Source organism: Colobus angolensis, unplaced genomic scaffold (genome assembly GCF_000951035.1).
Source record: "Colobus angolensis palliatus isolate OR3802 unplaced genomic scaffold, Cang.pa_1.0 Scaffold216, whole genome shotgun sequence".
Lineage (NCBI taxonomy): Eukaryota > Metazoa > Chordata > Mammalia > Primates > Cercopithecidae > Colobus > Colobus angolensis.
In genome coordinates this window covers 366,807-391,494 of record NW_012115333.1, presented here as the reverse complement: position 1 = coordinate 391,494, position 24,688 = coordinate 366,807, and the positions used below count along the sequence as shown (strand labels likewise).

At 44.2% G+C, this 24,688-nt stretch overlaps 1 protein-coding gene across 8 annotated transcripts in view; it reads left to right on the top strand.

The window, feature by feature from the left end:
- Positions 1-24,688, top strand: part of TAF1 (TAF1 RNA polymerase II, TATA box binding protein (TBP)-associated factor, 250kDa) — a 195,871-nt gene that overhangs the window by 24,866 nt on the left and 146,317 nt on the right. For all 8 annotated transcript variants that reach the window (XR_001001886.1, XR_001001883.1, XR_001001884.1 and 5 more), the window contains exons 19-28: positions 1,487-1,636; positions 1,793-1,912; positions 2,231-2,406; positions 2,996-3,174; positions 6,389-6,602; positions 7,662-7,827; positions 10,802-11,013; positions 15,868-15,976; positions 16,868-16,966; positions 17,255-17,432. Coding sequence is in view for 4 of the 8 variants with exons in the window: in XM_011943089.1 (XP_011798479.1) it covers positions 1,487-1,636; positions 1,793-1,912; positions 2,231-2,406; positions 2,996-3,174; positions 6,389-6,602; positions 7,662-7,827; positions 10,802-11,013; positions 15,868-15,976; positions 16,868-16,966; positions 17,255-17,432 (1,603 nt within the window). In the remaining 4 variants the exon portion in view is untranslated. The remainder of the gene's footprint in view (positions 1-1,486; positions 1,637-1,792; positions 1,913-2,230; positions 2,407-2,995; positions 3,175-6,388; positions 6,603-7,661; positions 7,828-10,801; positions 11,014-15,867; positions 15,977-16,867; positions 16,967-17,254; positions 17,433-24,688) is intronic.

The following is a 24,688-nucleotide window of genomic DNA, read 5'->3' as shown; positions in this document are numbered from 1 at the left end:
GTCTTCTGAAGTGTTGGGATTATAGGCATGAGCCACTGTGCCTGGCCTCCTTTACTTTCTTACCATGGTACTGATCACAATAGTACTGAACTTGGTTGGCTGTTTTTCCCTCACTGACTTGAGGTTCATGAAAAAGTAGCATGGAGTAGTGTGTAGTTGGTATTCAATAAATGTTCGTTAAATGAATTAAGTGATTATAAAATGAAGCAGAAAATGAGGCCACAGAGAGTGAGTAAAGAATCGTTGTACTATTTTGAAGTTGGAATGAAAAATGAGTGGATATCTAAGAATTTCAGAAATTAAGAATTCTGTTGAGGCCAGGTACAGTGGCTCAGGCCTGTAATCCTAGCACCTTGGGAGGCCAAGGTGGGAGGATTGCTTGAGGCCAAGGGTTCAAGACCAACCTGGCCAACATAGTGAGACCCTATCTCTAAAAAAGAAAAACAATTTTTTTTTAATTAAAAAGAAAAAAAGAATTCTGTTGAATGGCTTTTAATATTGAATCTTAGAGAATTGGCCATTTTCTTGCTAATCATATATACTCTTTTTTTTTTTTTTGAGACAAAGTCTCACTCTGTCGTCCAGGCTGGAGTGCATTGGCGCAAGTCTCTGCTCACTGCAACCTCTGCCTGCTGGGTTCAATCCATTCTCGTGTCTCAGCCTTCTGAGTAGCTGGGACAATAGGTGTGCGCCACCACATCTGGCTAATTTTTGTATTTTTAGTAGAGATGGGATTTCATCATGTTGGCCAGGCTGGTCTTGAACTCCTGGCCTCAAGAGATCTGCCCACCTCGGCCTCCCAGAGTGTTGGGATTACAGGTGTGAGCCCCCACACCTGGCCTTATGTGTACTCCTGACTGGTCTGTGTGGGCAGGCACATTCACCCCTTGGCTTAATTCTTTAAGAATTTTGCAGGGGTTGGTAAACGCTATTCAGGGTCCCAGGAGAGGACAGACCTTTTTGACCAAACCAGTGGCAGAAATAGAATGGACTTTGGTTTAGTGTCACTGGAATGGGGGCCAGTGCTTTGAATGCAAGCATATCAACTATTTCGAGAAAATAGGTTTCATTCTAAAACAGCTGTTTGAGCAATTGGACAATCAAATGTAGTGATTAGTCTAATTTTGAGCATCATGAGGATGAGGGAAACACTGTCCTTAAGAATGCTTATTGAAGCCCAAGGGATAAGGGGCTGAAGGGATACCACTGTTCTTTATTTTTCTCCTTATCCTGGCTGAGCTCTTGACCTCTATTTAATGTCATGTTGTAAGTGTTGTACCATAGGATAGAAGAGAACTGAGTACTAGGCAGCTATATTTAACTGTTGATTTTTGTGGACAGTTTAAGAAAGCACAAACCCACAAAAATTAAACATTAGAAAAAAAAAGAACATGAAATAGTTTGTAGTCATTCTACTCTTGTGGATATTGACTAGACATAGAACAAATGTTTCCCACTGCCCTGAGAATCTTTTTCTTTATCTCAGGTTCGCACTGCTCCTTGGAACACCACAAGGGCCTTCATTGCTGCCATGAAGGGCAAGTGTCTCCTAGAGGTGACTGGGGTGGCAGATCCCACAGGGTGTGGTGAAGGATTCTCCTATGTGAAGATTCCAAACAAACCAACACAGCAGAAGGTGGGATTGTGTTTATTTCTAGAATGAGAAAGTCAGGGGAGAAAGAAATGGGTGAGTGGAGGACTTGGAATGTAGTTAAGTTAGCAGAATGACTTAGATTCCTACTTACAAGGAATTCAGGTTTTTAGGATTCTCACTTTTTTTGGTTTGAGGTAGGATGATAAAGAACCGCAGCCAGTGAAGAAGACAGTGACAGGAACAGATGCAGACCTTCGTCGCCTTTCCCTGAAAAATGCCAAGCAACTTCTACGTAAATTTGGTGTGCCTGAGGAAGAGGTGAGTGTGGAAGTGGAAAACGTAGAGGATACTAGAGGCTTTGTATAGAGAGGGAATTGCTAGGGAGCAGATGTATAGAACTATCTGGGGAACTTTGTATTGTAGGATATAGTAGGATATAGTAAGCTAGGTCTTAGATATTGTTTCAGGAGTTATCTTTCTATGTAATCTGCTTTGGGATGATTTTTCTTTTTTGGTCTAACTAATTGTGTACATTGGCTTGTCCTTTGAAATCCCTGAATGATTTTTGTGTGTATATATGTGTGTGTGTGTGTGTGTGTGTATATATATATATACATGTGGCTATTTGTCTTGTAGATTAAAAAGTTGTCCCGCTGGGAAGTGATTGATGTGGTACGCACAATGTCAACAGAACAGGCTCGTTCTGGAGAGGGGCCCATGAGTAAATTTGCCCGCGGATCAAGGTTTTCTGTGGCTGAGCATCAAGAGCGTTACAAAGAGGAATGTCAGCGCATCTTTGACCTACAGAACAAGTGGGTCGTTTTAGTGCTGCAGAAAATCCAAGCTGGAAAGGGGAGGAGTTCCAGGCACTATTTCATAATAAAGAGGAGGTCACCTAAAAGTTTGACTACCTAGGTAGTCAGATATCCGACGTGTCAGGGTAGTATCTGTTTGTAATACCACCACCAGAGTACCTATTTCCTTCAACCCAACTTAGCAAAATTTTTGAATGGAAAGAGATGCTAGTCTTGTGTTCTAGGTTCCATGACAACTCTTATGGCCTACTTGGGCCTAACAAACAGCACAATGGTAGCAGGTGACAGGTGGGGTTTTTTCCTAAAGGTTTAGTTGTGAGAGGACGTTAATACACTGTTAAAAATGACCAGTGTGCTGATTTATTTATCAAATTGTCTCCAGGAATTGTGAAAGAGTTACTACAATTTTTCAAACTTGTCTTCTTGACCACATGTGTCGGAAAACTTTGTAAAGCTTTTCTGTTAGGGGCCCCATGTCTTAGTGGATTTTGAGTATGCCTTTTTAAGGTTGATTTCCCAAGTTTTTACTTTTGCCTGCAACCATATTTCTTTAGCTCTTTCTGCACATTGCTTTTTCTCTTTTTAGGGTTCTGTCATCAACTGAAGTTTTATCAACTGACACAGACAGCAGCTCAGCTGAAGATAGTGACTTTGAAGAAATGGGAAAGAACATTGAGAACATGTTGCAGAACAAGAAAACCAGCTCTCAGCTGTCACGTGAACGGGAGGAGCAGGAGCGGAAGGAACTACAGCGAATGCTACTGGGTGAGGATAGTGGCTTCACAGACAGATAAAGAAGAGAAGGATTTAAAAAGGAGCCTAAATAACCGCAGACTATAATTGAGGGAGATCTGGAGGCAGAAGATGTAGGGGATGCATGTAGAAAAGTCTGTGAGGCCAGGCGCGGTGGCTCAAGCCTGTAATCCCAGCACTTTGGGAGGCCGAGGTGGGGAGACCATCCTGGCTAACACGGTGAAACCCCGTCTCTACTAAAAATACAAAAAATGAGCCGGGCGAGGTGGTGGGTGCCTGTAGTCCCAGCTACTCGGGAGGCTGAGGCAGGAGAATGGCGTAAACCCGGGAGGCGGAGCTTGCAGTGAGCTGAGAGCTGGCCACTGCAGTCCAGCCTGGGCGACAGAGCGAGACTCTGTCTCAAAAAAAAAAGAAAAGTCTGTGAATGAAGTAGAAAACTTTTTACAATCTGGACTCTAGGATTGTCTGTGGAGGACAAATTTCAGAGATGATGCCACTCCACTACTGCCTCTGTCTGTATCAGGTGCCTGGCCAAGCCTGGGCTATCAGTGCTGTACTTCAAATGAGCTTTTTGTGCATTTATCCTAGAGGGTAAGAGTTTTTAATACAGAATTTGTAAATGAATTTAGGCAGTTATCTTTGAAACTTCTGAAATTACATGTAAAATATGCATATGTGCATTTTATTATTTTTTTGTTTTGGAGACAGGGTTTCATTCTGCCACCCAGGCTGGAGTGCACTGGTACAATCTTAGCTTACTGCAGCCCCCTCCTCCCAGGCTCAAACGATCCTCCTGCCTCAGCCTCCTGAGTAGCTGGGACTATAGGTGCATACCACCATGCCTGGCTAATTTTTGTATTTTTTGTAGAAACGGGATTTCACCATGTTGCCCAGGATGGTCTCGAACTCTTGAGCTCAAAGTGATCTGCCTGCCTCAGCCTCCCAAAGTGTTGGCATTAAAGGCGTGAGCCACCACGCCTGGCCTTAAATGTGCATTTTCTGAGAACATCCGTGGCTTTCAGAAGACCCTCAGAAGGAGTCTTAGACCCTGAAAAGAGTTTTAAAATTGTAGAAATTGAGGGTAGGAATAATAAAGACCTGAATTGAGTTGGGATATGGAGGGCATTAAGGATGAAAATCAAGACAACCTTAAGATTTCACTCTGGGATTACTAGAAAGATGTTGGTACCATTGATTAAAGTAGTGCATTTCATGGTCTGACGTGGTGGCTCATGCCTGTAATCCCAGCACTTCGGGAGGTCAAAGTGAGAGGATCACATGAGTCCAGGAGTTTGAGACCAGCTTGGGCAACATGGTGAAACCCTGTTTGTACAGAAAATACAAAAATTAGATGTGGTGGCAGGCACCTATAATTCCAGCTACTCGGGAGGCTGAGGTGGGAGGATCACTTGAGCCTGGGAGGTAGAGGTTGCATTGAGTTGAGATTGTGCCACTGCACTCCAGCCTGGGTGACAGGGTGAGACCCTGTCTCAAAAGAAATTAGGAAGGGAATGTGTAGTATGTGGAGTTTGAGGTCCCTTTGACACCCTTGAAGTATACGTGTCAACGAGGCAGTTGAAAACTTGGATGTAGATATTGCAAGAGAGGATAAAGGCTGGTGATGAAGATTTATATGACTTCTCAGTCACAGTAGTCTTCCGTTTGTGTCCTCTTTTCTGTGTAAGTTTTGTGTAATTTCATTGTTTTGGGTGCTTTGTAAAAATGTGATATAGCCCTTCCACCAATGTGGTCATCTATGTTTTCTAGTGTAGTCCTGGAACACAGTATCTATATCATTTGGGAATTAGAAATGTGGAATCTCAGGCCTCACTCCACATCTACTAAATTAGAACCTACATTTGTGGCTGGGTGCGGTGGCTCACGCCTATAATCCTAGCACTTTGGGAGGCCAAGGCGGGCGGATCACCTGAGGTCAGGAGTTTAAGACCAGCCTGGCCAACATGGTAAAACCCCATCTCTACAAAAATTAGCCAGACATGATGGTGGGTGCCTGTAATCCCAGCTACTTGGGAGACTGAGGCAGGAGAATCGCTCGAACCTAGGAGGCAGAGGTTGCAGTGAGCTGAGAGTGCGCCATTGAACTCTACCCTGGGCAACAGAGTAAAACTCTGTCTCAAAAAAAAAAACAAAAAAATCCTACAGTTGAACAAGATCCCCAGGTGATTCCTATTCATATTAATGTTTGAGAAGCATATATTAGACTTTAAGACTCGAAACTTGTTTTTGTAGTGCCATTTTTCCCCCTGAATTGCGTGCTTGGGTACCTTTTTTTTTTTGGAAACAGGGTCTTGTTCTGTTGCCCAGGCTGGAGGGCAGTGGTGCAACCATGGCTCGTTTACTGCAGCCTCAACTTCCTGGGCTCAAGAACCTCAGCCTCCTGAGTAGCTGGGACCACAGGTGTGTACCACCATACCTGGCTAGTTAAAGGCATTTATAGAGACAGTGTCTTCCTTTGTTGACCAGGCTGGTCTCAAACTCCTGGGCTCAAGCGATCCTCCCACCTTAGCCTCCCCAAATGCTGGGATTATAGGCATGAGCTACTGTACTCGGCCTTGCGTGCTTTTATTTGTAATGTGATCATCACCCACTGCCTACCTGGCCTTTTCTCTTGCACTGTTGTTCAGAGGAATCTGCTTCTCTATCTCCTATAGCAAACATGTAGTTCTTTGAGGTTCTTTCAGAACTTTTTGTACTTACAAAAGTTGGGAAATTGGCCGGACGTGTGGCTTAGGCCTGTAATCCCAGCATGTTGGGAGGCCAAGGCTGGCCTATCTCTTGAGCCCAGGAGTTAGAGGCCAGCCTGGGCAACATGACAAGACCCCATCTCTACAAAAATTTAACTGGGTGTGGTGGCACACACCTGTAGTCCCAGCTACTCAGGAGGCTGAGCTGGAAGGATGGATTGAGCCTGGGAGGTGGAGGTTGCAGTGAGCCGAGATTGCACCACTACTCCAGGCTGGGCAACAGAGCAAGAGAGATCCTGAAAAAAAAAAAAAAAAAAAAAAGTGGGGAAATTGGCAGTGCCTAAAATGAAGTCAGGAAGGGACAAATCAGCATATTCTTGGGGATGATGATGACTTTGATGCTTTTTGTAGAACCATAGTTTTGTGGCATGTTGAGTTTTGGTATCTCCACTCAACCCCAAGAAAATCATTATTTGGGAGATAAGGGGAACGTTTGGAAATCTTTTCTACTTACCTTGCAGCAGCAGGCTCAGCAGCATCAGGAAACAATCACAGAGATGATGACACAGCTTCCGTGACTAGCCTTAACTCTTCTGCCACTGGACGCTGTCTCAAGATTTATCGCACGTTTCGAGATGAAGAAGGGAAAGAGTATGTTCGCTGTGAGACAGTCCGAAAACCAGCTGTCATTGATGCTTATGTGCGCATACGAACTACAAAAGATGAGGAATTCATGTGAGTTTGATTTACCACTTCCTTTTTTTTCTTTGAGGACAGAGTCTTGCTCTGTGGCCCAGGCTGGAGTGCAGCGGCATGATCTCGGCTCATTGCAACCTCCATCTCTCGGGTTCAAGTGATTCTCATGCCTCAACTTCCAGAGTAGCTGGGATTGCAGACATGCACCACCATGGCCAGCTAATTTTTGTATTTTTAGTAGAGATGGGGTTTTGCCATGTTGGTCAGGCTGGTATTGAACTCCTGGACTCTAGCAATCTGCCTGCCCCAGCCTCCTAAAGTGCTGCGATTACAGGCATGAGCCACGGCACCTGGCCTAATACACCACTTTTGAGTGTGATACGGAGAATAATAATGGTGGGGAATGGTGATTGGGGTGGGTGCTTGAGTTTTAGTGACAGGGTTCTTCACAGTTGTTTCTAGAACTCTGCTGTAATTGAGAACTATCTTGCCTTTAGATTGGCTTTGAATAGAGCCAAATTACAGGGAAAATTCTATTCGGTATTTGCCACAAGATGAAGGCATGTCTTGTTCCATTTCAGTCCTTTGCATTTTGATTGGTGGTTTGCAAAAATCTTAGAGATTACTGGCCGGGCGCTCATGCCTGTAATCCCAGCACTTGGGGAGGCCAAGGTGGGCAGATCACAAGGTCAGGAGTTCAAGACCAGCCTGACCAACATGGTGAAAAATTAGCCAGATGTGGTGGCACGCACCTGTAATCCCAGCTACTCGGGAGGCTGAGGCAGGAGAATCGCTTGAACCTGGGAGGCAGAGGTTGCAGTGAGCCAATATCTTGCCACTGCACTCCAGCCTGGGCGACAGAAGGAGACTCCGTCTCAAAAAAAAAAAAAATCTTAGAGATTACTCAGGACTTATTCTAAGAGAGTTACCTCTGCAAATGGAAGACTGACTAGGGAGGGAGATGGGAATGGCATGTAGCCCCTTTTATATTAGCGTGAATGGATTAGTCCTGAGATGTTAGCTATCACGATAGCCTTCTTGGTTAAGATTTGCTTATGGTCCTGTGATTTTTCTTCCTCTGCTGCCCACATTGTTCAGTCGAAAATTTGCCCTTTTTGATGAACAACATCGAGAAGAGATGCGAAAAGAACGGCGGAGGATTCAAGAGCAACTGAGACGGCTTAAGCGGAACCAGGAAAAGGAGAAGCTTAAGGGTCCTCCTGAGAAGAAGCCCAAGAAAATGAAGGAGCGTCCTGACCTAAAAGTAAGTACAATGTGGTGTAATTACAGCTAATGGAGCAAAGGAAGAAAGTATACCTTTTCCTTTAGCTTTTGACATCCTCTTTTGATATCCTCCTTTACTGGGAATGAGGGAAGTATATTGTGGAAAGCTGGTTTGAATTGCTGTGACTACTTGGGGGTGTTCTCAGTACTAATGTGAGTGATATTGACAATTCCACACCAAAGCTGGTGCTGTTGTTCTCTCTCTCTTTTTTTTTTAGACAGGGTCTGGCTCTGTTGCCCAGGCTGGAGTGCAGTGGCGGGATCTCAGCTCATTGCAACCTCTGCCTCCTGGGTTCAAGCGATTTTCCTGCCAGAACCTCTCGAATAGCTGGGATTACAGGTGTTTGCCACCATGCCTGGCTAATTTTTTGTAGTTTTAGTAGAGACGAGGTTTCACCATGTTGGCCAGGCTGGTCTCGAACTCCTGACCTGGTGATCTACCTGCTTCCACCTCCCAAAGTGCTGGGATTACAGGTGTAAGCCACCATGCCAGGCTTATTATTTATTTATTTATTTTTTTGAGACAGAGTCTCACTCTGTTGCCCAGGCTGGAGTGCAATGGCGCAATCTCAGCTCATTGTAACTTCTGCTTCCTGGTAAGCAATTCTTGTGCCTCAGCCTCCCAAGTGGCTGTGCTACCATGTGCTACCATGCCTGGCTAATATTTTTTTTTTGAGACGGAGTTTTGCTCTGCCCAGGCTGGAGTGCAGTGGTGCCATCTCGGCTCACTGCAAGCTCTGCCTTCCCATTAAGCAACTCTCCTGCCTCAACCTCCCAAGTAGCTGGGATTACAGGCGCTTGCCACCACGCCCAGCTAATTTTTGTATTTTTAGTAGAGGCGGGGTTTCACCATGTTGGCCAGGCTGGATTTGAACTCCTGACCTCAGATGATCTGCCCACCTTGGCCTCCCAAAGTGCTGGGATTACAGGCATGAGCCACTGAGCCTGGCCTTATTCTTTATCTGAAATATTTTCTAGGAGTTGAGATAGGTTTGGTAGGGTTTTTTTGTTTGTTTGTTTTAGAGACGGAGTCTCTGTTTATCACTTAGGCTGGAGTGCAATGGTGTGATCTCCACTTAACTGCAGCCTCCACCTTCCGGGTTCAAGGGATTCTTGTGCCTCAGCTTCCTGAGTAGCTGGGATTACAGGCATGCACCACCATGCCTGGCTAATTTTTTTGTATTTTTAGTAAAGGCGGGGTTTTAATGTGTTGGCCAGGCTGGTCTCGAACTCTTGGCTTCAAGTGATCCTCCCACCTTGGCCTCCCAAAGTTGTGGGATTACACACATGAGCCACTGCTCTTGGCTCAAGTTTGGTAGGTTTTTTAATATGTACTTTCATGTCTCTTGTCTGTGTGTATACATTGTGTATATATATTTTTAAATATGTACCTTTAAAATATTATACATATTAAAAGAAGCAACAAAAGTAAAACATACAAGTTGTTTTCCATAACTTAGGATCACAGATACTACTGTGATTGTAATAAGCATCCTAAGATGAGGCAGTTGTCCTACAGTGGAAAGAGCCATGAGCTTGGAAACGGAAGATCTGAATTCAGGTTCTGTTTCTGCCATTTAATAGGTCTGTGACCTTAACCTCTCTGATTTGCTTTCCAGGAAACTGATTTGCTTTCCAGGAAGCTGATTTGCTTTCCAGGAAACCAGGGCCAGTATTAAATGACCAGCGAGTAGGCAAGGCTAGGATCAAAACTGCACATTTATTTTTGGTGCCCCAGCTTCAGGAAAGAAGGTGTGGGGGAGGGGTGAGGTCCGTCGGTCTCCAGCACGGGAGGCGTGGGGAGTCACCCAGTGGAGCTCTCGGGCGAGGTTTCTAGGTCTGCACACGAGCAGGGGCCAAGGAAGTTCGCACCGTGTGCCCACCGGGAGCGGCTTTTATGTCCTGGGCCTGGGAGTGGGAGGGCAGTGGGCGGGACATAGGCGGGTCGGGGGCCAGGCGGTAGGCGTGGCTAGGCGGGTTCCGGTTTTTCTCCGTCGGAGGTCGGGTTGCGCTTGCGCAGTCGACCTGTGTCTTTCCCAGGCGCGGGAAAGCTGACGGTGAAGAACCCGGAACTGCGCCATCTTGCCTCCGTTCGTCGAAACACTCTCCATACTTGTTTTCTCTAATATAAAATGATATATCCACAGTGTTGTTGTTTTAAATGATACAATTCACGGGAAGCACTTTATAAACTAAAATATTCAACAGATGTAAAGAGCTGTTCTTAACGCATACTGAGGTCATTAAGTGTTTTAATGTTCCTTTTTGTATGTGGCGTTAGATAAGTGTGATACAGTATTGGCCCCATTTTACAGATGAAACTGAGGTCTAGGATACCAGAGCTACTCATCTGCAAAACTGAGATGGAGACTTGGTGTTATCGAACGTTTTTCTTGTTTTGACTAGAGAATGGGAATACACCCAGCAGGCTGATTATGCTGCTGAATGTAGATGGGCTTCCAACAGCTTGTCTCCTGCATATTTAATATTTTCATAGTTTACAACTTAAATTGGGAGTGAAGATCTTCTCTTTTTTCTTCTTACCTGAGTTTTAAAGCAATGTTTAGTCTCTGGATTTCATTTTTTTTCCATGTGTCATTTTCATACATGCAGTTTTGTCTGGTGGCTTCTGATTGATCAGTGCATAGCAGTTCTATTAGAGCAAAAGTTTTTAAGCTGACTTTGTTTTTCCCATCTTGTATGTACAGTTGAGCTTTGAACAACATGGGTTTGAACTGCACAGGTCCACTTAATGTGTAGATCATGGTATGTGGAGCCTGTGTATATGGAGGGCTGGCTCTTTGTATATATGGGCTTCACTATTGTGGATTTTGGTATACTCGGGGTCCTGGAACCAATCCCCTGCGTATACTGAGGGACAACTTGCCTGCTTATCTCTGATACGTGTTTCAGCCTACTTACCTCTGACATGTTTGATACTTTTCCTTTTGCAGCTGAAGTGTGGGGCATGTGGTGCCATTGGACACATGAGGACTAACAAATTCTGTCCCCTCTATTATCAAACAAATGCGCCACCTTCCAACCCTGTTGCCATGACAGAAGAGCAGGAGGAGGAGTTGGAAAAGACAGTCATTCATAATGATAATGAAGAACTTATCAAGGTTGAAGGAACCAAAATTGTCTTGGGGAAACAGCTAATTGAGAGGTAAGAGATACCAGGCAGGAAGTGCTATGGGACGGATTCATTTGAGATTGGTTTTATTGGTGGCTGGCAGGGGTAGATGTGATGTGTTCTCTGAAATGGAACTGAAGGAACAGGAATTTTGATGGCTGTTCCTCAGTTATTGTTGCCAGTACTGAAAATTATAGCACTCATTAGGTTGTACCACTTGTTTCGGAGTATGCTGCCTAACTTCTGAGTCTGTTTCCTTAGTTACAAAATAAAACCACCCTTACCAGGATAGTTAAGAAGATAAAATGAGGCCGGGCGCGGTGGCTCAAGCCTGTAATCCCAGCACTTTGGGAGGCCGAGGCGGGCGGATCACGAGGTCAGGAGATCGAGACCATCCTGGCTAACACGGTGAAACCCCGTCTCTACTAAAAAATACAAAAAACTAGCCGGGCGAGGTGGTGGGCGCCTGTAGTCCCAGCTACTCGGGAGGCTGAGGCAGGAGAATGGCGTGAACCTGGGAGGCGGAGCTTGCAGTGAGCTGAGATCCGGCCACTGCAGTCCAGCCTGGGCGACAGAGCGAGACTCTGTCTCAAAAAAAAAAAAAAAAAAGAAGATAAAATGAGACAGACTACAAAGCATACAGTATAGTATAGTGCCTGACATATAGTAGATGCTCAGTAGATGTTAGTTATCTCTTCTTGTTCTACTTCTAGACACTTAATAATATTTGCAAGGTCCCTAATATTCTTGTGTTTTTTTTTTTGAAACAGTCTTGCTCTGTTGCCCAGGCTGGAGTGCAGTGGCTCACTGCCACCTCTACCTCCTGGGTTCCAGCGATTCTCATGCCTCAGCCTCCCAAGTAGCTGGGATTACAGGCGCATGCCACCATGCCTGGCTAATTTTTGTATTTTTGTAGAGATGGGGTTTCATTATGTTGGCCAGGCTGGACTTGAACTCCTGACCTCAAGTGATCTGCCCGCCTTGGCCTCCCAGAGTACTGGGATTACAGACATGCTGGGATTACCATGCCCAGCCTAATTTTTGTATTTTTAGTAGAGATAGGGTTTTGCCATGTTGGCCATGCTGGTCTCGAACTCTTGTCCTCAAGTGATTCTCCAGCCTCGGCCTCCCCAGGCGTTGGGATTACAGGCGTAAGCCACCATGCCCAGCCTTGTAGTGTTCTAATAAAGGATGGAAGAGACATAGAAACTGTGCTTATACTTCTGTCTTGCCCTCAGAGAGTTTAATAGACAATAAAATGAAGAAATTGTAAAGTTCTTTCCCCTAACTTTTTAGTTTGAAAATGGCAAACCTACGGAAAAGTTGAAAGAATGTAGTATATAATTTCTCTAAATTCACTAATTGTTAACATTTTGTCACATTTGCTTCATCTTTATATACTTAAAACTTTTTTTTTTTCCTGAATCATTTGGAACTAAGTTGCAGGCATCATATTTCACTGCTAAGAAAGTTAACATTAATGTAATAATATATAATATTCAGATCTCATTCAGTTTTCCCCAGTTGTCTCAGTGTCCTTTATTGCCTCTGTCCCCAGTTCTGAATTCATTCCCAGTTCAAACATTAAATATATTTTGAATCTCTCTTAATCTAGAATGGTTTTCCCTACCTTTTATATTTTTCTTTTTTTGTTTTCCTTTTTTTTTTTTGAGATAGGGTCTTGTTCTGTTACCCAGGCTGGAGTGCAGGGGCATGATCTCAGCTCACTGCAACCTCTGCCTCCCAGGTTTAAGTCATCCTCTCACTTCAGCATCCACAGTTGTTGGGACTACAGGCGTGCAGTACCACACCTGGCTAATTTTTGTATTTTTTGTAGAGACAGGATTTTGCCGTGTTGCCCAGGCTGGTCTCAAACTCCTGGGCTCAAGCAGTCCTCCTGCCTCAGCTTCCCAAAGTGCTGGGACTATAGGCATCAGCCACTGCACCCAGCCCCATTTATGTTTTTCATGACATTGAATTTTTTGAAAATTCCAGGCCAGTCGTCTCAAAATATTCCACATTCTGGAATTGTCTGTTCTCTCATTGATTAGATTCCAATTAAATGTTGTTGGCAAGACATTTAATGTCATATTTGGGTGATATACTTACTATACCACATCAGCAAGCATGTAATGTCAGATTTTCCCACTGTTTCGATCATCTTGTTAAAGTGGTGATCCTCAGATCCTATAATAAAGTATGTTTTTTCTTTGTAATTAACATGTTGGTGAATATCCTGTTCCCTGACAATCTTTTAATAGTTTTAGCATCAGTTGATGACCATTGCTTTATTCAGTTATTTCAGTGGGGTGGGGGTTCAAAAATGGTAATTTTTCTAATTCTAGCATTTCTTCAACATTAGCTAACATTTTTCTGTAAAAAGCTTTCTACTCTCCCTTTCCAACATAGTGTCCCAAATTTGACTCCCTCAAGCTAGACCCTGTGTTTTTTCTTTTTTTTTTTTTAAACGACCCTATAAATATTTGAGAACTTCCTTGCTTTCTGGCACAAGATGTTTTTGTTTCCGTCTCAACGAAGTCTTGCTCTGTTGCCCAGACTAGAGTGCGGTGGCGTAATCTCGGCTCACTGAAACCTCTGCCTCCCGGGTTCAAGGGATTCTCCCATCTCAGCCTCCCAAGTAGCTGGGATTACAGACATGTGCCACCACATCTGGCTAATTTTTGTGTTTTTAGTAGAGATAGGTTTTCACCATGTTGGCCAGCCTGTTCTTGAACTTCTGAACTCATGATCCGCCCGCCTGGGCCTCCCAAAGTGCTGGGATTACCGGCATGAGCCACCGCTCCCAGCCTTCTAGCACAAAATGTTAAAAGCTCTCTTTCAAATTTTCCTATCCTATACCTAGAGTCAGCCATTTCTCCAAGAGCCCAGGTTCCTTTTTCTTCTTGAGACGGAGTCTTGCTCTGTCGCCCAGGCTGCAGTGTGGCACCATCTTGGCTCACTGTAACCTCCGCCTCCCCAGTTCAAACAGTTCTCCTGCCTCAGCCTCCTGAGTAACGGACTACAGGCACGTGCCACCTTGCCCTGCTAATTTTGTATTTTTAGTAGAGACAGGGTTTCTCCCTGTTGGTCAGGCTGCTCTTGAACTCCAGACCTGAGGTGATCTGCCTGCCTCCACCTCCCAAAGTGCTAAGATTATAGGCATGAGCTACCATGCGCAGCTGATATACATGTATTTTAAATTACAACTTTATACTGATACCTCCAATTTAGTTTATAGATCTTTTTTTCCTCAAATCTTCCCTCTTTTCATATTTGTCTCCATTCTCAAGAAATAATTTCTCTATATATTTACTTAGAAATCAATATATTGAGAAATTTGCTCTGTCCTATGATATGTACAAAATAGTTTAAGAATTACTATAATAATACCACTACCACCAACAGACCCATAAAGTAGATTCAAGATGTTTTTCATAGTTTATTTTTCTTGGACTACATGCCACTGAGGTATAGTTAGGGTATTCCAAACGTATTTGAATCACTTCTTTTTTTGTGTGTAATTTAAGAAATCAGTTTGATACAGTTAGAGTCATTTATTTCTGTTTGTGTTTAGTTTGGAGTTCCTTTCCCCATCCTTGTTGATTTATTTTATTTTTTGAGATGGAATCTCGCTCTGTTGCCCAGGCTGGAGTGAAGTGGTGCGATCTCAGTTGACTGCAACTTCTGCCTCCTGGGTTTAAGTGATTCTCCTGCCTTAGCCTCCCAAGTAGCTGGGACTGCAGGCGCGTTCTGTCACGCCTGGCTAATTTTTGTATTTTTAGTAGAGATGGGGTTTTGCCATGTTGGTCACGCTGGTCTCGAACTCCTGAGCTCAGGTAATCTGCCTGCCTTGGCCTTCCAAAGTGCTGAAATTACAGACGTGAGCCACCACACCCAGCCTCCATCTTTGTTCATTTAATTATTAATATTTGTAGTAGTCATTGTTTTTTGAAGCACATTAGAAGAGGAAGATCGGCCGGATGTGGTGGCTCATGCCTATAATCCCAGTGTTTTGGGAGGCTGAGGTGGGAGGATCACTTGAGCTCAGGAGTTCGAGACCAGCCTAGGCAATATGGTGAGATCCTGTCTCTATTACTGAAAAAGCAGTTTTTAAATTTAAAAAATGAAGAAGAAGAAAATGTGATACCATGGTCCCTTAAAGTAGAAGAGAAGAAGGTGAATGAGCTTTAATGATTCAGGGAAGCCCAAACTAGTTTGCTTTCTTTTTTCAAACCAGTTTTAAATTTCTTGTTTCCATTCTGAATGAGTTAGGTTTCCTAGCCTTTTAAGATAGAATGCTGGGGCTGGGCGCAATGGCTCACACCTGTAATCCCAGCACTTTGGGATGCCAAGGCAGGTGGATCACCTGAGGTCAGCAGTTTGAGACTCGCCTGACCAACGTGGCGAAACCCTGCCTCTACTAAAAATACAAAAATTAGCTGTGAGTGGTGGTGGGCTCCTGTAATCCCAGCTACTTGGGAGGCTGAGACAAGAGAATCACTTGAGCCTGGGAGGTGGAGGTTGCAGTGAGCTGACATTGCGCTCTTGTGCTCCAGCTTGGGTGACGAGCGAAACTACGTCTCAAAAAAAAAAAAAAAAAAAAGATAGAATGTTGGAACTGGAAGGATTCTTAAAATTCTTTAGCCTGGTTTCCTTATCTTCCCAATAGGAAACTGAGGTAAAGTTGTGACTTGCCTAGTTATTTATTAACTTGGAGAGCCTATGAAGGCTTGCCTGATCTGAAGGTGGATGTCTGGCCTTTGGTTTGGCTTTTTCCTCCCTAAGCTCATGCTTAGGTACCTTGGACTTTTTTTTATTATAGTTGGTTTTTTTTTCCCTGGGAACTAGAAATAGGGGCTGTATCTTACTAAAGTGTTTTGATTACAGTGCGGATGAGGTTCGCAGAAAATCTCTGGTTCTCAAATTTCCTAAACAGCAGCTTCCTCCAAAGAAGAAACGGAGAGTTGGAACCACTGTTCATTGTGACTACTTGAATGTGAGTATGTGCATTGCTTCCTTCTGATTAGGTGGGTTCTCATTGATTACCCTAACCGTATATGCCATGGCTCTGACAGCCTTAGATTCTCTATTTGCCTTGCCCTGAGAATTATGTGTACTGTTCATTATAAGATTTCTAAAATATGTTTGTCTAGTTAGAGAATGTGGGCTTTTTTTTTTTTTTTGAAACGGAATCTTATTCTGTTGCCCAGGCTGGAGTGCAGTGGCACGATCTCGGCTCACTGGAACCTCTACCTCCCAGGTTCAAGCAATTCTCCTGCCTCAGCCTCCCAAGTAGTTGGGATTACAGGCACACACCACCTAATTTTCATACTTTTAGTAGAGATGGGGTTTTACCATATTGACCAGGCTGGTCTTGAACTCCTGACCTCAGGTAATCTGAGGTGATCTGCCCGCCTCCACCTCGCAAAGTGCTGAGATTATAGTGATGAGCTACCACGTCCAGCTGATACACAATCCACTCGCCTTGGCCTCCCAAAGTGCTGGGATTACAGGTGTGAGCCACCGTGCTTGGCGGATTTTTTCTTTTCTTTTTTTTTTTTTTTTGAGATAGAGTCTCGCTCTGTTACCCAGGCTGGAGTGCAATGGTGTGATGTTGGCTCACTGCAACCTCCGCCTCCCAGGTTCAAGTGATCCTCCCACCTCAGCCTCCTGAGTAGTTTGGATTACAGGCATGTGCCACCACACCCAACTAATTTTTGTATTTTTAGTAGAAATGGGGCTTTGCCATGTTACTCAGGCTGGTGTTGAACTCCTGGCCTCAAGTGGTCCGTCCACCTCGGCCTCCCAGGCATGAGCTACTGTGCTTGGACAGAATGTGGATTTTTTTTGGTCTGAGGAAGCATTCTGATTTCATGTTTCTTCCTAGAGACCTCATAAGTCCATCCACCGGCGCCGCACAGATCCTATGGTGACGCTGTCATCCATCTTGGAGTCTATCATCAATGACATGAGAGATCTTCCAAATGTGAGTTCATTGCGTTGGATATCTATAGTAGGGATGTCAAAGCCCTTTGTTCTGTCTGTGATTTCCAATAGAGGTCAGTAATCTATAGATTTAGGTAACTGGAACGCCTAATTTTTGGGGATTTAGTTTTTTTGTTTAAGTAGTTTAGTAGAGGAAACAGATCTGCCCCACCTAGAAAGATTCCTTTCAGAGTTGATAGCCAGGTAGATAGGTAAGATGTGAGAATCTTCAGGAATTGGCTCTGGCACGTGTTCTTTGCTGATGTATGGTTCCGGCCCTTGTTTGCAGACATACCCTTTCCACACTCCAGTCAATGCAAAGGTTGTAAAGGACTACTACAAAATCATCACTCGGCCAATGGACCTACAAACGCTCCGCGAAAACGTGCGTAAACGCCTCTACCCATCTCGGGAAGAGTTCAGAGAGCATCTGGAGCTAATTGTGAAAAATAGCGCAACCTACAATGGTAAGAATCAAATGTTCCATGATTGCAAAGGTCACTGTTCAGATCTTTATTTATTCCTTACTGGGCCTAAATTCAGACTAGATTGGACTGAGAGGACTACAGTGTATTTGTGCATTCATTTGTGGGTTTGAAAATCAGGTAATGTACATTTTCAATCATTTAATAAATATCACTTCTTTTTTTGTGGGGAGTGGGTGTTGGAGTCTCTCCCTGTTGCCCAGGCTGGAGTGCAGTGGCGCAATCTTGGCTCACTGCAACCTCCGCCTCTCGGTTCAAGCGATTCTCCTGCCTCAGCCTCCCGAGTAGCTGGGATTACAGGCACACGCCACCATGCCTGGCTAATTTTTGTATTTTTAGTAGAGACAGGGTTTCACCATGTTGGTCAGGCTTGTCTCTAACTCCTGACTTCATGATCCACCCACCTCGGCCTCCCAGGATTACAGGCATGGGCCACTGCGCCCAGCCTAATGTCACTTCTTTTTATTCCCACTGTTTAATTCTTATATCCTCTGGAGAATTTGGAGTCTATCCGTTGCAATGAAACAGTTCCATGGAAAGTAGTGGAAGAGGTGGTCCTAGGTTAGTGGAAAAGAGGGGCATTCAGTATGGATGGATCCTGTGTAGGGTATGCACTTGTGACCATGTTTGCTGTGTCTGAATCTTCTATTTGGTCTACAAATTTGTTAGAGGCACCGTTATATGTTCACTTTGCTCAAAAACTGAGAAGACAAAGGGGAAGAAATCTGTTTGTCTTTTTTTTCCCCTTATGAGACAGGGTTTCACTCCTGTTGCCCAGTAGCGTCCTGAGTAGCTGGGACTACAGGTGGTTGCCACCACGCCATGCTAATTTTTGTATTTTTTTGGTAGAGATGGGGTTTCGCCATGTTGCCCAGGTTGTTCTCAAACTCTTGAGCTCAACTGATCTGACCACCTCGGCCTCCCAAAGTCCTGGGTTTACAGGCATGAGCCACTGCGCCTGGCCTGTTGCTGTGTCTTAAAAAGAGGAAACAGTATAGCTTCTGCATGTAAAGGATAAGATTTTCTGGTTTCCATTTGCATCCTTGAGCACAGATTCACATATATAAATGTAGGGATTCAGAGTACAGATAGAGTATAAATCATGGCTCTGGCACTTACTAGTTGAGTTACCATAGACAAGTTATTTAACTTCTCATACCCTCCTCAGTTTTCTAATTTGTAAACATGGGATAGTACTATGTGAATTTTAAAACCTTTCAGAAGCAGGCCCAACCCATTTATCTACTTTCCATCTCTAATGACTGGCTCCCATATCCACTATCAACCCCTGCCACACTCAGCATTATATTTCACAAAATATCCCCTATCATTTCTTCATGACTTTGCAGTCTTTGCTCTCTCTCTGGGATGCCTTTCTTTCCTATATTTCTGGACCAACTTATATTACCTCTTTTTATTTTATTTCTTTTGAGATGGAGTCTTGCTCTGTCGCCCAGGTTGGAGTGCAGTGGCGCCATCTCGGCTCACTGCAACCTTCGCCTCCTGGGTTCAAGCGATTCTCCTGCCTCAGCCTCCCGAGTGGCTAGGATCACAGGCGCCCACCATCACACCTGGCTAATTTTTGTATTTTTAGTAGAGACGGGGTTTCTCCATGTTGGCCAGGCTGGTCTTGAACTCCTGACCCTGTGATCTGCCCACCTCAGCCTCCCAAAGTGCTAGGATTACAGGCATGAACCACCGCACCCGGCCCATTATTTTCTTTATTTCACCATAAGAAATCTTTAAAATGGGTACTACTATAACCCTCATTTTCCAGATGAACATACAGGCCTATAGTGTTTAAATAGCTTTAAAAAATGTTTTTTTAATGATGAAGTGATGGGTTGATATGTGCAGCAAACCACCATGGCAAACATTTACCTATGTAACAAATCTGCACATCCTGCATGTGTATTTTTAAAAAAAAAGGAGGAAGATTACTTTACCTTTAGGGGCACTTCTAACCTACATTTGTGATTTTCTTTTTTTTGAGATGGAGTCTCGCTGTGTCGCCCAGGCTGGAGTGCAGTGATGCGATCTTGGTTCACTGCAATCTCTGCCTCCTGTGTTCAAGTGATTCTCCTGCGTCAGCCTCCTGAGTAGCTGGGATTACAGGCATGCGCCACCATGCTGGGCTAATTTTTTAATTTTTAGTAGAGATGAGGTTTTGCCACGTTGGCCAAGCTGGTCTCGAACTCCTGACTTCAGGTGATCTGCCGTCCTCGGCCTCCTAAAATACTGGGATTACAGGCGTGAGCCACCGCGTCCAGCTGATTTTCTCTTTTGATACAGTCTCTGTCACCCAGTGGTGGTAACGATTTTGGCTCATTGCAACTTCCTCCCCCTCTGGGGTTCAAGCGATTCTCCTGCCTCAGCCTCCTGAGTAGCTGGAACTACAGCTGTGCCCCACCATGCCCAGCTAATTTTTGTATTTTTAGTAGAGACAGGGTTTCACCATGTTGACCAGGCTGGTCTTCAACTCCTGTCCTCAAGTGATTCACTGACCTTGGCCTTCCGAAGTGCTGGGATTACAGGCATGAGCCACCACTAGACTTAGACATGCGAATCACTTGAAGCTGGGAGGTGGAGGTTGCAGTGAACCAAGATCGCACCACGGCACTCCAGCCTGTGTGAGAGAGTAAGACTGTCTCAAAAAAAAAAAAAAAATGACAGAGTAGAGATGTTAATCCAGTTATATCTAATGTCAGAGCCTGTACTCTTAACCACCATGCTCCATATACCCTTCTCCACTTTTTCACTTACTGTTTATGCCTCACAACCCTGCACTTGTCTTCTGCTGAAGTACCAGCTACATCCTAATTGCTGGATCCACTGGCCACATTTCAGAAATAACCTTTTATTTAAATACCTTTATTGAAATATAATTCACATACTATGCAATTTACCCATTTAAAGTGGTCAGTTTTTTTTGTTTGTTTGTTTGAGATGATGTTTTGCTTTTGTTGCCCAGGCTGGAGTGCAATAGCGTGATCTCGGCTCACTGCAACCTCCGCCTCCTGGATTCAAGCGATTCTCTTGCCTCAGCCTTGCGAGTACCTGGGATTATAGGCATGTGCCACCACTCCTGGCTAATTTTGTATTTTTAGTAGAGATGGGGTTTCTCCATGTTGGCCAGGCTGATCTTGAACTCCCAACCTCAAGTGATCTGCCTATCTGGGCCTCCCAAAGTGCTGGGATTAAATCAGGCGTTAGCCACCACGCCTGGCTGGCTAAAGTGGTCAGTTTTAACATGTCATCCATATTGTAACATGTATCAGTACTTCATTCCTGTTTTTTTTGAGACAGGGTCTCACTGTGTTGTCCAGGCTGGAGTGTAGTGGCGCAGTCACAGCTCACTGCAGCCTCACCCTCCCAGGCTCAAGGAATCCTCACATCTTAGCATCTCAAGTAGCTGGAACCACATGTGCATGCCACCATGCCTAGCTAATTTTTATTTTGTAGAGACAGAGTCTCACTATGTTGCCCAGGCGGGCCTCAAACTCCTGGGCTCAAGCGATCTTCCTGACTTAGCCTCCCAAAGTGCTGGGATTACAGGCATGAGCCATTGTGCCCATCCTCATTTTTTTTAAATCTTGTAATACTCCATTGTATGGATGCCCCACATTTTGTCTGTCAATTGATGGACATTTAGATTGTAATTTTGGCTGATGCAAATAATGCATCTATGAACATTTTGTGAACATTTTTGTACAAACTTTTGTGTGGACATTTGCTTTTTTTTTTTTGGAGACAGTCTTCCTGTGTCGCCCAGGCTGGAGTGCAGTGGCACGATCTCTGCTCACTGCAACCTCCACCTCCTGGGTTCAAGCGATTCTCCTGCCTCAGCCTGCCAAATAGCTAGGACTATAGGCACGTGCCAGCATGCCTGGCTGATTTTTTGTATTTTTAGTAGAGACAGGGTTTCACTGTTGGTCTTGATCTCCAGGCCTCGTGATCCACCCGCTTCGGCCTCCCAAAGTGCTGGGATTATAGGCGTGAACCACCGCACCTGGCCAACATTTGCTTTTTTTAATCTTAATTTTTTTTATTTCTCAGGCAAGTAAGAAAGGGACACTTGTTTTTATTTCTCTTGGGTATATAAAGATTGAACATCCCAAATCCAAAAACTTGAAATGCTCCAAAATCTTAAACTTTTTGAATGTCTGCTTGATGCTCTAAGGAAATGCTCACTGGAACATTTGGATTTCTGATTTTCGGATTAGGGATGTTCACATATTTGCAGATACTCCAAAATATTTCAGATTCTTAAAAAACCTGAAATCTGAAACACCTGTGGTCCCAAGCATTTCAGATAAGGAATACTCAGTCTGTACCTAAGAGCTGAATTGCTGAGCCCACATGGTAACTCATATGTTTAACTAACTTTTTGAGGAACCGCCAAACTGTTTCCCAGAGCAACTGCACCATTTTGTAATCCCACCAGCAGTGTATAAGGGTTCCAGTTTCTTCACATCCTTGTCAACCCTTATTATTGTCCATCTTTTTGCTTCTAACCATCCTAGTGGGTGTAAAGTGGTATTTCATTGTAATTTTGATTTGCATTTCCCTATTTTTTTTTTTTGAGACAGAGTCTCGCTCTGTCACCCAGGCTGGAGTGCAGTGGCCGGATCTCAGCTCACTGCAAGCTCTGCCTCCCGGGTTCACGTCATTCTCCTGCCTCAGCCTCCCAAGTAGCTGGGACTACAGGCGCCCGCCACCTTGCCCGGCTAGTTTTTTTTGTATTTTTTAGTAGAGACGGGGTTTCACCGGGTTAGCCAGAATGGTCTTGATCTCCTGACCTCGTGATCTGCCCGTCTCGGCTTCCCAAAGTGCTGGGATTACAGGCTTGAGCCACCGCGCCCGGTCATTGCATTTCCCTGTTGACTAATGATGCCGAAAATTTTTGCATATGATTAGAAATATCATTCTTGAACTTTTGTGCATTTGCCACTATTCACCACTTTTTCCTCCTTGATACTCTCTTCTCCCTTTTCCAGAAAAACTTTCTCAAATGATTTCCTTGCCTTTTCATTCTCATTACTTCAGCCATCATATGTCTGTTAACATCACTATCTCCAGCCCCATACCTCTCTTCAGGGCTCCATACCTGTGCTTCCAGTTGTCTGCCAGACATGTCCATTTTTCATTGCCCTACTGGCAACTTATTATCTGATTGCCCATCTAGTTGTACATCCTAGAAATCATAGTCATAATTTATTCCATCTTCTCTTCCCCACACTCATAGATAACCAAGTCCCATAAATTGGAAATTCTAAGTTGCCAACGGAAAAACAAATAACAAAGATACTGATCTGGGGTTAGGAGAGTGTTCGCAGTGTCATACTCCTGTTGGCCAGCAGTGTCCCACGTGTTCAGGCTGACAATTTGCCCATCCACAGATATCTGGACGCTATAGTTGTCAAAAACAGTGGGGATATACTGCTCAGGAAAGGCATTTGTTGTGTAACTGATGAGGAGGCAGGTTTTACCTATAGCCTCATCTCCTACAACCACACGTGATTGTCTGCATTCTTCCCTTGTAGTCCTGTGTACAAGAGAGAAAGAATATTCAGAGATACTTGGTTAATGTAGGGAGCTATTCTAAACATTTCTCTCTGAGGAGAAGATGAGGAGGATAAGATGCCCCTCACACTCTCTATACCCTTAATGCTATAAAAGAGTCAGCTGCAAAGGGTTGTATAAGTCAAGAGTTCTTACCCTGGAGTCTGTGGACTACTAGAGGATGGGCTTCAGTAGGTCCTAGAAGCCTCTTCTGAAGTTTTGTACAATACTATGTATATGTGCATAATTGAATTTTTCTGGAAAGAAGATCCAGAGCTGTCACCAGCATCCCACAAAAGGCTTTTTAATCTTTTGGTGAGCTCAAAAAGATTAAAAACCATTCATACACATAGGTATTTGTGTTACACTGTTGTCATAAGGTCTGGGTCTGCTGTATCAAAGGTGCTAAAATATTATGGGTGCTCAATAAATGGTTAGTAATTGTTTAAAATTATCATAGAAGGTTTCCAGGGTTGAATCAAGAAACATGGCTCTCACTTTGGGTCTCTGGCTATAGAGCAGCAGAGGAACCTCCATTCCTGAAAAACAGAGACACCACAATACTGGAGAGAAAGGCAGACAAAGTCACACTCAGCTAGAGAAATGGTTAAGAGGGCTGGGCGCGGTGGCTCACGCCTGTATTCCCAGCACTTTAGGAGGCACTTGCGGTCAGGAGTTCGAGGCCAGTCTGGCCAACATGGCAAAACCCCATCTCTACTAAAAATACAAAAATTAGCCAGACATGATGGCACACATCTGTAATTCTAGCTACTCAGGAGGCTGAGGCAGGAGAATTGCTTGCGCCCAGGAGGCAGAGGTTGCATTGAGCCGAGGTCATGCCATTGCATTCCAGCCTGGGCAACAGAGCAAGACTCTTATCTCAAAAAAAAGAAAAAGAGAAATGGTTAAGAGTCTAGTCTCCGAGGTCAGGAGGCAAAACCCAGTTCTCCCTCTAATCTTTGTGAACTTGTCGTTTGTTTTTTGTTTTTTGTTTTGTTTTTTTTTTTTTGGCGGAGTCTTGCTCTGTCACCCAGGCTGAAGTGTGCAGTGGTGCATCTCAGCTCACTGCAGCCTCTGCCTCCTGGGTTCAAACAATTTTTGTGCCTCAGCTTCCCGAGTAGCTGGGATTACAGGCGTGCACCACCACACCCAGCTAATTTTTGCGTTTTTAGTAGAGACAGGGTTTCACCATGTTGACCAGGCTGGTCTTGAACTCCTGGCCTCAAGTGATCCACCCGCCTCTGCCTCTCAAAGTGCTGGGATTACAGGTGTGAGCCACAGCACCCGGCCAGAGAAAATTTTTAACCTGAGGGTTAAATGAAAGTTGGCATGCGTAGTACTTATTAGTCCTTCTCACATAGACAGTACTCATTAAGTGATAGAAGCTACTATGTCTTCTTAATAATTCTACTATTCTACTACTGGAGAAGGCAAAAATTCTGTAATATGGTTAAAAACTAGGGGTCTCATCCCCTTCAACCTTATGTGAGTAAAACTACAGGTCTTAATGCCACCACACTCATCCATTTCTTCATGAATCAGTGTTTGATAAATGATATAGCAGAGATGTTCTCCAAGAAGCTTGTTTATTATGAGTTCCTATATTTATACCCTCATATTAATACCCCATCAATGCCTTGCCCTCAATTTAGGTCCCGAAGTACTCCACTTTCTGT